The 18294-nt window shown below is 34.4% G+C and overlaps 1 protein-coding gene and 1 long non-coding RNA gene across 3 annotated transcripts in view; one reads left to right on the forward strand and one right to left on the reverse strand.

Moving 5' to 3' along the window:
• Lsm11 (U6 snRNA-associated Sm-like protein LSm11) overlaps nt 1-7721 on the reverse strand; it is a 58275-nt gene extending 50554 nt beyond the window's left edge. The window contains exon 1 of one of the 2 annotated variants that reach the window (XM_085946647.1): nt 7398-7721. In XM_085946647.1, the coding sequence (XP_085802773.1) occupies nt 7398-7689 (292 nt within the window). In that variant the 5' untranslated portion in view covers nt 7690-7721. The remainder of the gene's footprint in view (nt 1-7397) is intronic. The other variant, XM_085946648.1, reaches the window with a different exon arrangement.
• Nucleotides 1-18294, forward strand: part of LOC147071815 (uncharacterized) — a 208466-nt gene that overhangs the window by 170264 nt on the left and 19908 nt on the right. The gene's annotated exons all lie outside the window — the stretch shown is intronic.

The raw sequence follows: 18294 nt of genomic DNA on the forward strand, positions 1-18294 counted from the left end.
CATGTCTGTGTGTACAATCAATCTTTTTAATGGTGTTAAAAATTACTAAAAAATAAATGTTAATTGATAGTATCTTCTAATTAACTCATTTTTTATTCAATGAATAATGCACAAGATTTGAGTATAGCATGTAAGCATGTTTTTGGGGTGTTCCTAATTATTATGATAGAATCTTCAATGACTATTACTATAACCTCGTTCCGTTTATATTTCATACTTGACTACCTATATTAAACCCTGTTGTTTATCTATTAGAAATATAAAATATAATATATTAATATCACGTAATATTTTGTCTCTATAACACGAAATTTGGTGGAATTAACAAGCCATTTTGCATTATTGCATTAGGTAATTGTATAGGAGACATTAAAATACAAGCACTCATCAAAAGAAAGTGCTCGATGTATGTGTGTGCGTGCACTCTCAGTAAAAGTTGTTGAGGTGGTATTTGTGATCGACTCCCCCCGCACCCTTCGGATATAGTGTCCCTCCCGCGAGTGATTTCTCCTCCCCTGGCCCTAACAGCTGACTGGAACAGGCATTGCACTCTGCGTCGCGAATTGACTGCAGTCCACCTATCACGAAAGTGGGATCACCGCGAACTACTTTTGACACATTTGTTACAATTTGAATTTATGTTAGATTTAAAATGTATCGTCCATTTTTACGTTCGTTTAGTTTATGGCTGACACACATGAAAACGTAATAACTATTGCTAATGGGTGTGAGATACTAAGGCATACTTTCTGATTTGTCCGCATGTTAAGATGGTAATATTTTAGAATCACATTATGATGGTATGTCCCACAGAATAAATTAATAAGATAGAAATCAGAAAATCAGTCGCCATACACCAAGACTTTGATGACTTAATGATGGGCAAGCCATTCAACGCAAGAAATAAAGACGTCGTCAAATATTACCAATATTGAATACCCACTGCACGTGACAAACTTTAATGCATATTATGAAAAATACGTAAGTATCTTTTCCTACCCTTTCTTTTAACTGAAACCTTTTTCGCTTTCCCGCGTGTATTAGCTAAGTATTGAGAGAATTCACGCTATTTAAACAAATATTTCGAGAGAAAACATTTAAGAAAAACTGTCTTCGATCGAACATTGTTCACTATAACTATTAAGACTTCGTTATGTTGGTGTCTGGGTTTCAAATGAATGCCACGACTCTAAAAAGAAAATGTGTTTTCAACGTAGAGTTGCAAGAACAATTATTATTTATATCAACTAATTTTAGTATCGTAAACACCAAAATAAAGACGATATTTATAAATTCAGCCCTTCCGCCTTTTTGAAACACCCACGCCTGTTTTATTTAAATAATAAAATACAGTTCACTTTTCCATTATTTGGTGAATTTGCACTTTCTGGAATTTCAACACCAGAATCACCCCCAAAACCGTCAAGAGTTTTCCTTGATGTTTTTCATAAATATATTGATCGAAAAATTTCTTCACTTAAAAGATTACGTAGATTATTATAGCAAATATTTTTGTTAACAACTGACAATATGATTCGATAGATCACAATACAATATTCTTCTTCTCTTGGTACTGTTTACTATCGACCATATTATATCCTGGGGCTAGTAGCCGTCATTATTATATTGTATAATTTCTATCTACCTTCATATATCCACGCAAAGAAAGAGTGTAGGTAGGTACACTTCACATATTTTTAAATTTAGAATTTAGGTCATATCTCGTAAACCAATACGAAATTAACATTTGTTACTGTCGTAAGTACACAGTTCAACGGATTACCGAGAACGGTCGTCGTAATTTTCTTGTCCATTTCTTATTCTTGTAGATTAGATCAGCGTACACCGGTAATATTTTATATTTCATGAGAAGAATACTATGTGAATACTGAGTATGTATATACATCGTAAGTCCGTCTGTTCCGCAGAGAATTAATCAGTGTGTTCTGCAGAGCTTTACTAGGTTGAGCTTAATTTAAGCTGGGCATAGACATTGGCAGCAGTTCTATCACCCACGCGGACAGGAGTACTGCGAAAGTCAACGATCTATATCATCAGTCAAAGTTGTGACGACAGCACCCACATCTGCCGTCCAACTAGCTGGTCTTCCACCGATCACACAGTCCGCGAGCTGCACATACTATTTTTTCACTTAGCGATTCAGAACCATTCTCTGGAAGTTTGATTGTACCTTCGATTGTGTTTGTTCAATTTAAAATATTATTTTTTACACACTACTGCCAGCTTCAATTGGGTATCTACTGAAATCATAACCGGATTTTTCATGTGAAAACAATTGATTTCACGCACATAAAAATTTACGAGTTTATTCAGAGACACTTTGTGATCACGTCACGTGAAGTCATATGAAGTTATCAGAACATTCAATAATTATTAAAACTGAGCTACAAAAATATTGTGTGAATAAAAACAGACACGTTAGATCACGTGAAGTGTTGTGTGATACACGTGAGGTGACTTTAGTATGGTTCCGATATGGTTAAATAGTGGCGCTAGCTTACCGCGTTAAACAATACGGCATGGAGCGTCTCCTTTCCTTCTGAATAATGCAACAACCATATAGTAAAAAAAGAAGTCGTAGCAACATCCAGGAAGACCGCTGAATAGGTACCATCTATATTTGACGGGACTACAGCTGCTGAAATGACATGTGATACCCATGTCTTTCCATGCACACGAAGCAGTGCTTATTTGTATACTGCATGATATGGTAGCTAACTCCTACAGTAATAATTAGATCGTTTTTGGTGTATCGGATTATCTTGCTTACCCTAACCCCCCCCCCTCCTTCTTGTTGCCACAATGCCGCATTCACGCGTGGTGATTTTTGTCGTTCAACTGTGTTGACATAACGTCATAAATATGTTTATAATATAAAAAAAGAATAAACATGTTTGATGTACCGATGAAAGTTGTTGTCACCTCGGTTAAAATAGGAAACTAGTTGACTCCATTATTCGGGTTTGAATCGACAAAAGTAGAATGGACTTCAACTTCGTTCAATGCAACTTACAAGTTGATCAACGTTGTTGAAATATAGTTCTCACTATTTAATTAACTTTCAACTATCATTCAACATATAGTTGAACAAAAAACGCCACATTTGAACGCCGCATAACAACCTTAATCATATCAAACTTTTGTTATAATGTGATTATAATAAATTGACGAGCGGTTGGACTTCTTGGATGCACCGCGTGGTGTCCAAATAGTTCACTTAGGGAGTGAACACGTGGCAATAGGGAGAGAGCATGCGTTGCCAAATTTCTGATGGATGAAGAAGACTTGGTGTGAAAACACAGCTAAACGAGAGAAGTTTCGCCCGCGTGCCATTCATGTCACCCACTTGCGCCACGCACACTCCCATATTATCCAAGTTTACACACCGTGGGGTGAACGTCCCGACGGGTCGTCGACCGGACCGCCCCCCCGCGCCCCTCCTGTTGCGCGATCGTTTCTCCACCTTGCTCCCTCGCCCTCCCCCCGGGAATTCCTTCCCCGCGCGAGCACGCGGGGCGGGGATCCCCGCGGAGTGCTTTTGCCCTCCGAGACGAGCGCCAACGTAACACCGCTAAAATAACATCGAGTTTTTTTTCTTCGCTGCATGCGATTACACTTTTCGTACGAATCACTTTCTTCTTGACCTCTAGCACGATTAAAATATTTATGACAACGCATTAATGCTTTTGTTATATACTAGAAATGATATGAAAACAAGAAGTCGACAGACACGATCACAACTATTAAATTTACATAGTTCAACCTGCAGGTATTGTATTTTTTTTTGGTTCTGTAAAACCAACGAAACTACTTTACATACCATACATAATATTATATAACTTGTGTGAAGAACACAAATTTAGTTATTATAAATTTAGGAGATGATGATTAGAACTATCCAACCAAGTTAACCAAGATGAAAAAATCTACTTCCAAGATAATTATGCGATTAAAAATTCTACGTAATACTAGTTTCACTCGTAGCGAATAGTATTGCACGGTATAAAGTCGCGTAACCATTTTTCATATACATACACGTCAGAGCATCGTCAGAGAACAATAATTAATAAATAGTTAGGTGATAATGGTTTTTAACTACGAAATATTATATAACATTCTGAATTATCGAGAAGTTGTATGTGTTTGGGTGTAAAAATATGTATTTAATAACAGGGAAGAGACTTGCGCCACAAGTGACTTTTTTACTATTCATGTTTCTTGTTTCATTCATGGAAATAGTTTTATTCATGGAAATTGTTTTTTCTGGAAATTTTGCACCTTTATGACTCATATTTAAATTATAATTATTGACTCTAAGCCTTCGATTTGCCCACCCGCCCTGTGGTAAATGCTCTCTTTCGGCAGCAAGCAACGTACGTAGGTAGGTAACGTAATTGAATAATATATATTTTACAATACAGTCGTTATAAAATACTTATTATTGAATCCTGCTACTCGGGTTTTTGCACCCATAACACCCCAGCTTGGCGCGTCCCTGTATAGGAATTCGGAATCTGAAGCGAAATGTGATTTATCCAAAGAGGTTTGGATTTAATTCAACTCTACGCGTGCGGCAATAATCAAAATATGTATTTAATTCATAATAATATTATAAATTAAAATACTGGGTACCTATACTATATTATAACAATGTATAATATATAAATCTAGTAAACGTTTACACGTATAGTGGATTATCGATTCCACAGAATTACAAATTAATCGGGTAAGCATTACACACATAGAAGGTAAGGTAGTTAACCGATTCCACAGAATTACAAATCACAAGTTTATGTGTGACTCTATATCCCAGCTCAGCTAGATCAGTGAAACCTTATTATAAGTACCTGGGGTCAATAGTTAATATTTTTTAGCGGGCCGCAAAGGTAACACTTATCGTGGATCAGTGATGCCATCCGTACTATAATTATAGTACAATACTATAATTTTAATTTCGCTTAAAATGTAAAATACTATAATTTTACGCCAAATAAACCATAATACTATACTTTTAAACGATTCAAGACGAAAAATGTTCCTGTACTATATATTTTTTAGAAATACTATAATTTTTACGCCTTTGTACTATATATAATCAGCATAGAAAAAGATGGCAACACTGCCGTGGATACTAGTAGGTATAATAGAGGAGATATCATTTTTATTTAAATTGTATATACATTCCAGATAATCCGGTCATTCTGCACTCTGCATTATGTATATGTTACACCGAATGTGCGAAATTGACTATTACATGAAATGGCCAAAATTTTGGCTAATTCATGTAACAGTCAAGCCTTATTCATGAATTAGGTAAATTTTCTGCTGGGTACATGAATTCGCCAGGGTATGGAATTCTTGAACTGTCAACATGACAGAAGAAAAAGTAAATTTAATACGGATGGTTTTATTAGTTATAATTGGACATAATATAATATTATTATTATTAGGCAGCGCTCGAAATGGAAAAGTTTACGAACCGGAGCGCTCGACAGTTTTCTGAAGATACTTAAATAGTTATCAAATAGTATTTGTATTTCATAAAAATATGTGTTTTGGATTTTCTATTATATGACCTATCTAGCTCAGACGGTCAAATTATTTTTTCCACGAGACGGAGCGATAATTTTACCGATTTCACGAACAGGAACGGCGCTCCGGTGCGCTCCGGTCCATTTCGAGCCCTGTTATTAGGTTAGGTTAGGTTAGGTTAGGTTAGGTTTGGTTTTGTAATTCTGAATTAAAGTATTCAACTGAATGTCCATTTTGAGGTTAGCCATCAAGTGTCAACAAACTATCACAAACATTCAATCGACCAAGCACGAATCAAATCACGAAAATACTTTTCAATAAAATTCTTCCGTTATCATATTATAGTTCTAGATTTCTTTGCGCATAGTAAATAGATATGAAAGTCATTGCAGTTACATATTGATTGGTATATTTTTATATTATAATCAATGACATTTGTTTAGTTTGATTAGTTGCACCTTTTTGTTTGACCATAGATAACATAAGCATTTTGATACATTTAGTTTAGTTGCAAAAAATACCACCGTAGCGCTACTATCTAATTTGTCCAAGACATGAACTAGACAGAAAAATTACTGCCGAATTCACGCACTCTCCAGATATTTTGTCTAATTCATGAATAAGGTAACGGGCTTGCATTTTTCATGATTTAGGCAAAATTTTGCCCATTTCATGTAATATTCAATTTCGCACAATCGGCGTAACATATACATTCCAGATAATCCGGTCATTCTGCACTCTCCATTATGTACATACATACTTATAATATGAAACCCAGTGTCAGCGATAGTGAGATTGTTGATGGTGCATCGATTGACTGACATATTTTTCAATAAGATAAATTTTAGTTTCATCTAAAATAATTGTGAGGTAAGGCCATTTACAACCAGATTATGTTGGTGTATAATACTATGATTTGTTGTCGTGGCGACGCAGGGTTTTTGCGGGGACCAACCCCATCCCATTTTTGGCTCATATAATATGTTGCAACCAAGTTGAAAAAACATTCTACAGAGATGTAGTCGAAATATATGAAATTTAACTTGGTACGCTAAAAGTTTAGACGGCACATCAAAAAACTTAATTCCTTTTATTTTTTTAATATTTAAAACGTTTATAGCGGGAAAATATAAAATCAAAGCAAAATCATGTTGATGTATATTGTGGCAACACTTGACTGAACAGTAAATTTGATGTTCTATATTGGATCATGTACAAAGACTAGAAATAAGCTGACGAAGGAAGATTCAGCAGCATGTATTAATTTGCAATCAACGACATTTATCAGCCTGATATAAAAAACCTCAAACAAAAATTAATGTTATTAAATGTTTTTATATTTCTTTATTTTCTTTCATTTTATGTGTATTTTTATATGTATCCAATTGTTGTCTTTATTCAATACTTACATATGATTTAGATTTTAGATTATATCATATTGTGTACAAAACAAAGTTATTCTTACGCGCCATGAATTAAAAAAAACGGCTTATTTTTGCACGCCGATCAATTCCTATTTGCCATCCCTGCCCTAGACTCTACTTTAAGTCGAAATTCTTTGATTGGAACACAGTATACTCAAATTTCTAATAATTGGACGAAAGCATTTTACCACGATTCACAGAAAACCCTCTATAGTCTATGGAGTAGATGGGATTTGGGATGGGATGGCCCGCGGGTTGCATACCACTGGTCTAGATAATTGCGAAATTTAATTGACTATAATGATAATTTTTCCGTAGGTATAAAACTATTGTAATATTAATGTTAGGTAAATGAAATATATGTTTTATAAAATGAAGTGATGGAACAATTTTATGTATAAAATAAAAAAAAATACATACTTTGGTGAGGTAAAAATCGCGATCGATTTTTGGCCGCTAACTTTTCCTCTTTCAATTTCTTCCGCTCGGCAATATCCTTCCCTGCATTACCGACCGATTTTGACAGATCGCCGGCATTCATGCGAGCCGCGTAAACCGCAATGTTGTCCAATTGCGGAGCATCGGGACGCGGTACAACTATGTTTTTGGAGTACAGGGCCTTCTCAGGGTCAAACAGCGGACCAGAAAAATCTAATGCATCTTCTTCGTCAGTGGTATCTGAAGAGGAATCTTCATTTTCACGACTAGCCATCTCACGTGAACTGTCACTCACTTTCGGCACAATAACATGTGTTGCTATTGTCACACCAATAGTGTAACGTACAATAATTACATATCCATTGCAAATAACAATAACATCATTAATTTTTATTGTATTTTAAAGATTCGATGCACCTAAATTACTAACTAAATATGCCAGATATGGTAAGAAAATAAACTAAATACCAGAAAAATATGCTAGATTTTTTCAAAATTCAAAAAGTGATTAGAATTGGTTTTAAAAGATCAAAGATCGAAAAAGAATTTCGTATTTTACAACTAATAAAATATGGAAGTCATACGATTATAAATGAATGTAGGTAAGAATTTTAGTCATCATTTATGTAACAGTATTATTATTATTTCCTTTATAAAAATTTTATATTTAATATAAGGTACAAAAGTCAAGTTTCAAGCAAATCTGGTATGAAGCGTTTTAAGCTGTGTGCGGTGTGCGGGTCGAAAAACGCTAGATTTAACGCCATACGCCAGATTCAAATTATGTAAGCTCCCTGTTTGAAAATTCTAGATCTAATAAAAAAAAACTCGGCAATGCTGGTGTTATTTTTATGATAATGAAAGAAATATTTATTTTTTATGTATGTGTAATATTTTCCATTGTAAATCCACAATGGTTTTCACTAGATTCAATTATTTGGTTAGAATGGTTACTTCCTGTATCTTTAATGTAGAATACGTCTATTAGCAGGAACTACCTCGAAAAATTGTAACGCGGCGGCAATGACATTAATGTGGACGAAGCATCTGGAAAAAAAATGACACTTACTTTTTTGTCGGGTCTGCCGAATGGCATAATCTGTTCTAACGCCATTACAATAAAGGTGATATTGCTATAAATTCTCGATGCTTCTTGTCGGGTCTGCCGAATGGTTTGGTTCGAACGGGTTCGCTCAAACGAACATTGATATTAGAAACACTATTCTAACGCCATTGCAATAAAGGTGATATTGCTATGAACTCCCGATGCGTGATATTGCATAATGGATATTGATTGCGTGACGTCTACCTATGCACGTGCGAACGTTACGTTTGAATTTACTTGCTAGCTACTTTACTGAGTGCGTCGTCCATTAATAATGTCATTGCGCGGCGGTGACACACGGGGGTGTGAAAAAATCGGTGCAGTCGCCGGGGTTCGATAACAATATGCTTGCAGAATGCACAATTTTCGGGCGAGAAAATAGTATGTATGCCGGGACGCAAAATATGTGTAATAAAAAGACTGTTTTGTTATAATATATTGTATTTTTAAACAATTAAATTTCATGGGTAGTAAAATTAATAAAATTCGTATTGTATGCACGATGTTTTCATGTAAAGAAGAATACCACAGGCTTTGCACTGGAAAATGCTTGAGTGCCGCTGCCGGAGCCTAGTCGTGGAGAGAGTGCTTATTCCAAAATCATAGTGCAGTGACTATAGATACACTCTACTACAGAATAGCGCGCTGTTTTACCGAAAGCACAATAAATAATAATTAAATATTTTTATCTGGATAATAAAATGTAGGTATGTACTATGTAGGTATAGCAGATAAATATTTTTATATAAATCTATTTCATTCTCAACGTTGAACCGTTTTACAGCAGACTATTTTTATGAATAATATTACTTTCTTAACAGTTTTTTTTTTGCATATTATGTAATTATTCACGTTGGCAACATTGCATCAACGATTTGGGCGCTGCATTTTTTGAATGTATTTAGATATTACGTGCGATTATGGAAATTGCTAATTATTTATTTAAATTTAAAATTTCACCGGTTTATTTATAAAAATATTTGTGAACGCTTGAATTTATAATTTTTCCGTATCCATTTGCTGAAGTTATTTGCATTAGTAATTACATTTTATCGACATTAATTTAATGACATGCATGCGTTTTGAATTTTAAATTAATGGCGACCTTAGGAATGACTTCCTCTGAAACTAGTTTTTTTTTAATATTTAAGGATTTAATTTAGTAACCAAAAAGAATGTGGATAGAATTGCGTTTTCCGGAATCTCACAGTTTAGAGTTTAGACAGCACACTAATAAATTAGGTATTAACTTTCAAGATAGAAATTTAATTTTTTACTTTTACATTTTACTTAATTTTGTGGCAGGTTAGCTACGTCTCGAGTTTTTTACTAATTAGATAGTGAAATACAGTGAAACATCCGACATTTGAAAAAAAATATTTAAAATTTGTTTATCAATCAATCAATTATATAAAAATGTTTTTTTTATAAAAAAAATATCATGTTTTGCCATCTCATCTCTGCCAATTATCATCACTTACACCACTGCCGATGGTAAACATGTAGGTACAAATTCACTGACAAACAAGCAAATGTGGTCATATTTAAGGCGGGGAGAATGGGATTTACCGTATCGTCGATTCGGAAGTAGCGACAGGCAGAATATTGTTTTCATTAAAGCGCGCAAATTCGTTCGATGTGTACTGTCCAAAATACATAATGATTGCAGATGTGGGCATGACGTGTTGAGTGTCAAATTAATGATTGTTTATAAAACTTTATATAATTAATTGTTTGCGGGGTATGTCCATGTATATTGGCCTGGACTAAACTTACCATGAAGGGAGTGAATCCGGATAAGATAGATTCAAAATCGTAACGGAGGTACTTAGAGTATCTTATTAATGTTCACCCCCACTCTGAGAGTATGCGTCGTAGAATTCAAATTTATTTATAAAAAAAACAATATATTGAGTAGGTACCAACGTAACAATTAATTATTATTAAATTTAAATGTGAAGCTAATCTGTGCGCGCGGTCGGCGGAGTGGGGACTCACCTTCGTGAGATAAATACACTGTAGGTATGGCATCCATCAACCATACCATAATACATTATAACATTATCCTTTCTTCAAATAATTTCATTGGGCCCAATCGACAGTCGTTTATTTTAGACTTCGCTTTCCCACATTAGAACGTCAGGTCTGTGGCCGATAATAACCCTCTAATAAACTATTAGAGGTCTTTTGTTTGACAGCGAAATTGGCAAATAGTTATCCGTCAAATTGTTTATTATTTTTTTACTATAGCAACATCTTCCATTTCTCACGCGATGCGCGTTCCAGGCGCACGCGTGCCAACCTGCGAGAATGGAACGCCAACAAAAAGCGCGCGCAATTAATAAACCAGAGAGAATAATGACAAATGAATAATAGAAAAAAAATACATAAACCAACATCGCAATAATAATTATTTCGATTTTGCTTCCTGATTGTGTGTCGTGATATCGGTGTCTAGCCGAAGTGGGGACATACCTCTCTAACAAATTTTATTATTCATGGAAAATGGGGTGACCAATTCAGTGTGTAACAAAGAAATTTTGTTTGTGTGATTTTGTTTAATGATTAGCACTTACCTACAAATTCCACTTTAAACTGAACTCTGAGTAACGAATTCGTGGTTTTTATAATATCCTAAGGATTATAGGTAAAACTATACCCTGAAAGCTGTTTTTTTTATTACATACTCGTTGCTTGAGTGAGACCAGCTGAAAAGAAAGCCGATACATTCACGACTGGTCCTAACTTTCCGTCCCTCCCGTTGTCTATGGATGACCTGTCAATGCCTGTTATTGTCTATAGAGTGCTCATACTGATGCGTCTCTCGTGTTCACTTCTAGATGAGTTAAATGATAAATAATACAATAGTATTAATATAACTTCTACACATGTACTGCATAGATCAATGCTACATATTTTTTTGGAAATCGATATTACCACCGGTTTTTGTATGAAGGGCTAGTCTGACTTTGACAGCTGATGAATAACAGGAATGTATATTATTTATAAATCATACTGATAGTTAATATATTTGATGTGAGAATTTTTTATAATTCAATTTGAAACGAGAAAGGGCGAATCAATATGTCAAGCAATCTGGGATCTGATTTTGACAGCTGAAATGTGGACCACTCGTTGCTTATACAAAAAGTTATGCTCAGGCTTTATTAATCTAAAGATGGCGATGGTGATACTCATTAGTATTAATCGGCCTTATCATGCCAAATATGTATTGGTACAGTTAATCATATCAAGAAATATAACATGTAAAAGAAGACGCATTTCTTGGCTTAAAATTCAGTTTCAGTGGTTTGACATCAGTATTTAAAATAATTATTCTAACCAACCTTCTTTGAGTCTAGAACATGGCTTATCCAGGAGAAGACGTAGGTTACCACATAATTAAAGTTGTACATGTTTAAGACTAAGTAAGTATGCTGGTATCGAACAAGCTTATCGTTCGTAAAGGTTCAAATAGACTATATGACGATCGGCACATATATGCTAAGAGCGGTTTAGTGTCTATGATCATATCTATGCCATTCCGACATATTATACATACATATTGTATGACAGCTATGACATCGTATTTATACTCTGTGACACCCTGTGACACAGGACGCCAACATAAAAAACGGGGTTTTCGGCATATATGTGACCGATCGTCACAGTCTGAGCCATAAGTGTTTCATTACTATTAAAATCTATCAGGTGTGTCATTCTGTACTGATTAAATAACATATTAAACTAGACATATATTGGAATGATGTATACGGTTGATTGTGTAACAGAATTTATTGTTGTGTTGTACATGTTGTAAAAACGTGTCATCTTCAATTAATTATTATGTCTGCCTGCAGCTTATTTTACCTACAGTTATTTAGCGACACTGTTCGCCGAGGACCAGAAAACCAATAAATACAAATTATTTTAAGAGCTACTAATGAGGTGAAGTGATTAGGAGAAAATCACGGAAGTCTCCATTCCACAAGTAAAAGTCGGTGCCTCTCTATGGATAACGATTGCGTGATAATATGAATTTGTGTTGGTGACAAGGCCGACTATAGACATGTGTGAGACGAAACAGTAAACTTCGATGATAGTGATAATTATTTCGAAGATAATCAAAAACTAGCACTACCTTCTTAATTCGAAATTCAGTGCAGCGGCCTGAATATAGTCAGCTTTAGTTGGTGACTGTGGATATTATTTTATTTTTTACAAACCCTACCGCCACACGAGTGAATGCATAAATTTGGTGAAAGACATTATAATCATTGAAAAACATATAAGAATACAATATGATACAAAGCAGAAATGAATAGAAAGCATTGTCTATTTTTTACTTGTGGGTATTCAATTAATTAATCAAACAATTTATTTTATTTTATTAAGGAAACAAACAGTTATATTATTGATTATAAATGCGTATAAAAATTCAATAATGTGAAAATGTTACAAGCAGTAAACAGCTAGCTGTTAGATGATAATACAAGAATGCCAAACAAAAAGTATATTGTATAGAGTAGGGATAACATAAAATATAAAGAATTATGAAAAGAAAAATGGAAAAACATTATTTATTAACTATAACTATAACTTGATATTACTGCAATGTATACGTATACGCACACTTCTTTTAGCTTTAGCTTAATTTGTAAATAGCTACAGTCCTACAAACTTATCTAAAGAACGGTAAAAAATGGAACTACGAACTACCATATGGACGCCATTTTGAAAACGTCTGTTCAGTTGCGAGTCTTGTTTGGGTAGTTTTCGATAGTGGCGCCCCCATCCATTCTTTAGATAAGTTTGTAGGTCTGTATCTATTTTTTTTAATACTGACGGCGATGAATGAGTACCTATTGCAAGGTACCTGCTTACTTATTTAACTTTACTTGTATTGTCCCATTGAAAGTGTGGCCACCCTAGCGATAAATAAATACGTGTTTGCGATTCGCTCAAAGCATTCTACAAGCGGTAAAAGACCTTGCCGTTTAATATTTATTAATTCAAAGGCCTTATATCGAAGGTGATGCCGCTAATGGTTTGCAATAATATGTAATTCATTTGTTAGTGATGGGCACAATCGACATCTGCATCGATACAAAGGATTGATAATTGTGCACCTCACTATTATGGGTTTTTAATGTTTGGATTTGTATATACTATAGTACCAACATTCAATAAATTTATTTTAATTCAATAAAGAAAGCTATCTGTATGATCGATCGAGATAATTAATATACATACGTATTCAGTCAATGCTAGATACTTACTAAGAAAATATTAATTAAAAGTTTATCTAATTCTGGAATTGAACGTCCTGCCTGAGATTGCAATATGTACCTAATCCAATCCCTTTTTATAATAGTTTTCTTTGTCAGACGTAGAAAACATTCTAATGATAAAACATGTCCAAATGTGAATGAATATTAATGTTTAAATTATTATGTAAATAGTCATGCAAAAACCCCCCTGATGCATGTCGATTTGTATCAATTAAAAAATATGTAAAAAAAACCTCTATCGATGACATCACTAGCGATATCGCCAAACAACATTATTGCCAGAAGGGTTTTTTGCGGTGACCTTAAATTCGTGTGTTTTGTCGAAGTCAGTATTTATTATACAGTCACTCTAATGCCAAGGATGAACAGAGAATTTTTGACATTGCAAAAAATATTTAATAACCTCCGCGAGACCGCAAAGTGCTCGTTCACTCTCGCAATTATTATTAGATTATTATCAATCAAAATGATTAGTCGGTACCTATAATATAATTAACGATATTACACAATATGTTCTAATCTATAGGTACAATATAATTGTAATCGTGTACGGAATCTCAATGCTATATCAATGATTTTGGCCAATGAAATGAGTGGGTACAACCCTCCCGCCAGTGTTGCCAATTGTCGTTGACAATAATATTGTGCCAATCGGCATAAGAAAATAAATCAATTGACGGAAATTAAAAAATACACATAGAAATCGGAATTTAAAAAATAATAAATACATTTTTTTCACAAGAACAAGGCCGAAGAAGAAGAATTTAATTTTTCGAACCGACCTATGAAATTTGGTTATCACTTCAAATAATATTTTTATTGTGTATCATGTTATTTTTCAACCGAATTCTGCGTTTTGCAAATTTACGTTAGTTTTTTATCTATGTTTTTATCCATGAACAGACAGGATAAGTAAGTTATTGATTAAGTGTACTTGTGCTAAATTTCAATGCGTCAGTACGTTCTCCCTGCAATGTATATTATTAACTTTTTAACACGTATTAAATTATTATTTTTGTTTCACTTTCTACAGTGAAAAAATGTTTTAGTGAGCGACATAACAACAGTTTAATTATTAAACTATAAACAACCTTATATGGACTCTATTATTTTATCTTTGTCTATGAATAGTAAATCGCCCAAAGAGCATCGACTTATCATTAATAAAGTGTACTGATATGCATAGTCGTAGATTTGAATTATACATACTTAATTTCCTTTCGCTTAGCTGCAAAACAAACCCAACACAATAGCTATAAATACAACAAAAAGATAAAGGCATTCAATTGAAATGCATTTTCCGCTGTCATCACACTGTTAAAAAAAACTTCTAACAAGATTGACTAGATGTTGTTAATGTAAGTGACAGGCGTGAAAAACCTTTTCGTCGTTCATTAATAATAATACAATAATAGGAGCAAAATCAAAATACTAAAAACAAAAATTGCTCCAAAGCGGTAATATAATATTTTCATCTGCACGTAATTAGACCAGCGCATGTATTCGTATTCTATACACAAGACTGCTATCGGCCGCTATCGGTAGCTATCGAGGGTAGTTTTTTTAATCGAAGTATTAGCACTTATTGTAACAATTAAAATAAGTTAGTTGTAATTGTTACAATAAGTGGTTTTAACAGCACCTCTCTTGGGTGTGCTAAATTTTAGAGCGAGATAGACAGTTTTGACGGCTTAGACGACTAACTTATTACAACAATTATACTTCAATACAAACATATCGATACAATAGTTCAATAGGGGAACAACTCATAAAACCTTGTTCCAAGATAATGGCGTTTCTATTTTTTGCAGTAATCCTCAATTTAATTTTAAAGCCTTGATTTATTGGAAGTGGATGTTTTTTATATATAAGTCAGTGGAATACATCAATGCAAATGAAATTTTACATTTTAATAAGGAATTAACCAATAAATTTGATTATATAACGGAATTACTGATTAATCTCAGAAAGGGTTATTCGATTTTATGACACATTGAAGAAATTTTGACTATTTTTTTTTTGCTGAATTATTATAAAGAGAAGACCTTTCTACATCGAATCGCATTCTTAACTTAAAACCTTTAAATTTTGAGTTGTTCCCCTATTGAACTGAGGTATCGATATGAAGAACTACTCTCGATAGCAGTCTTGTGTATAGAATATATGCGCATGAATATTTTGAATAAGTATGTACCTACAGAATTTGAAGTCAGTTGTTTTGACAATCAAAATTTATTATTCGTTTTTTTATTGTACCTACACGCAATTATTAATTTTCTCGGGCCCACTGTTTGCAAGCTTAACCATTTCGTTGCGATTTATAACTATTATTGCCGTTTAATTTTTTTGAGGCTGCACCAAGCGGTGGACGTCGGACACTTCCAGATGTAGGTAGAGAATATGAACACCAGGCTGTCTCTAAAATCCATGTGACCCTTCAGTCTTCTTGCGCCTATTCAGCTCTAGCCAGCATTTCAATGCCAGCAAATACGCTACGATACGATATTTAGTGAATTTCCAAAACGCCGGAAACTGGATAGGCAAAAAAGGCAGGCAAGGTTGAGATATCTCTTTAGCCGTACCCAGCCAATTCAGGCCTAACATCGCTTATTCACTCTTGATGTGAAGGAGGCTGCTTGATCCGCTTTATTGTGTCTTCGTTTCTGATGGTCATACCACCCCGTATATGTACACTCAGTTGGTATCTGCTACAAGCAACTACCCTCGAATTTTCGTAAGATACCATCTATTGCTACCGCAAAGCAAGCATTGCACTAGCAGTATCTACTGACCAAAGATGCTGAATCTTCTTACATATCGAGTCTTTCATATTATAAAATTCCAGTTTGACGTAAGTGCCATTTTTTATGGAACACATGCACAGGCTTGACAGTTTATATGACAAATTAGGGCAGTATTCCTAGAGTACATGTTTTGCGTCATTGCAATATATGTAGGCTCCATGTCTATGCAATACGGTTTTCATCAATATTTTTGTTTCTAGCCGAGTGGTCATATTAAAAATTGGCATTATAATTATCGTAGTATAATTTACACTTGTTTATGCAATTGTGTCGTAATTTTGGGATAGTCGTTTCACGTGCCACAAGTTAACCGCAGATGTCCATACATTTTTTTCAGCTTGCAAGTTGTTAGTCAGTTATTTATTCGAGCGCCGAGTCGTGTGACGTTGTGATGCAATCGATTTATGCACTTTCCTTTTCCTTTCCGATGCGTGCATCTTCTTCTTTTTCTTTTAGTATTTTTCCTACGGCTCTTTTCAATCTTCGCGGTGCTTAAAAGCGAGCTCTTTTATCGCTGGCACATTTACGTAATCCACTGAATATCAATAGATTTTGTTTATTTTCGTCACAGCCCATGCATTCAACCAATTTAATTATATCTATGTATATTTTTCTTCATTCTTTATAATGTAATTTCCAATTCAATTCAACTACTGTTTGTATTAGAATTTTATAAACCATTAATTTGGTATTTTTGTATCATTTTGGACTTGTGTGTTCAATAATGATACGTATGTTCGATTCACTACTTCGAGACATTGCCATATTTCAGCATGCTCCTCATTGCCTTGGTGATAGTCAGCTATAAACTACTTGACATCGAATAAAACCGCATTTGTGATAACGTGTATCCGTTTTGCAGTTAAGCTATAATATTATGGGTCTAGGACGATTTGGCGCCGGGACAACTGGACGCCAAGCAATTCGTAAATAAATAGACATTAGGTACTTATACGTAGTTTTAAAAAATAAATTAAATATGATTATGTATACTTAAATTATCATATTATGATTTAAAAGTTGGTGAGAATTTAAATATACACACGTAAATAATGATTTAATCGTGCATATGTTTAAGTTCCAACGAAAAAAGAGTTTTTTATTTTTATAAAAACCCTTAGGCATGGTAATTTTCAATCCGCAATAAAAAACATTATGTTAAGAGTAAAATGAATTAAAACTACTAAGTAGTAGATAGAAATTGATTAAAATTCATCGTCTACGTTCTGTTTACATGTCCATGACAGTGCGGCGTCCAATTGTCCTGGCATCCAGTTGTCCCATTCTCAATATTATTATAAGAATAAGTCATGATTCCTACACTATCATCATCAGCCGGGGACAATCCACTGCTGGATGAAGGCCTCCCCAAGCTTTCTCCAACTCTCTCGGTCCTGTGTCGTTCGCTGCCACGTATTTCCGCCGAACTTTACCAGTTCGTCAATCCAGCGGCTTTTAGGGCGACCCTGTGGCCGTTTCGTACCCCTTAGGTACCACTGGATGACGGCATTTGTCCAGCGGCCGTCCTTTCGGCGAGCAATGTGCCCCGCCCATCTCCATTTCAGCTGTTTGGCAACGTCTATTACATCGCGTACTCTTGTCTGCTTCCTAACCCATTCGTTCCTCTTACGGTCCTTTCGCGTGATGCCCAACATGCACCTCTCCATTCCTCGCTGTGT

Source organism: Rhyacophila brunnea, unplaced genomic scaffold, assembly GCF_057557595.1.
Source record: "Rhyacophila brunnea isolate RB1 unplaced genomic scaffold, BYU_Rbru_1.0 scaffold_2, whole genome shotgun sequence".
Lineage (NCBI taxonomy): Eukaryota > Metazoa > Arthropoda > Insecta > Trichoptera > Rhyacophilidae > Rhyacophila > Rhyacophila brunnea.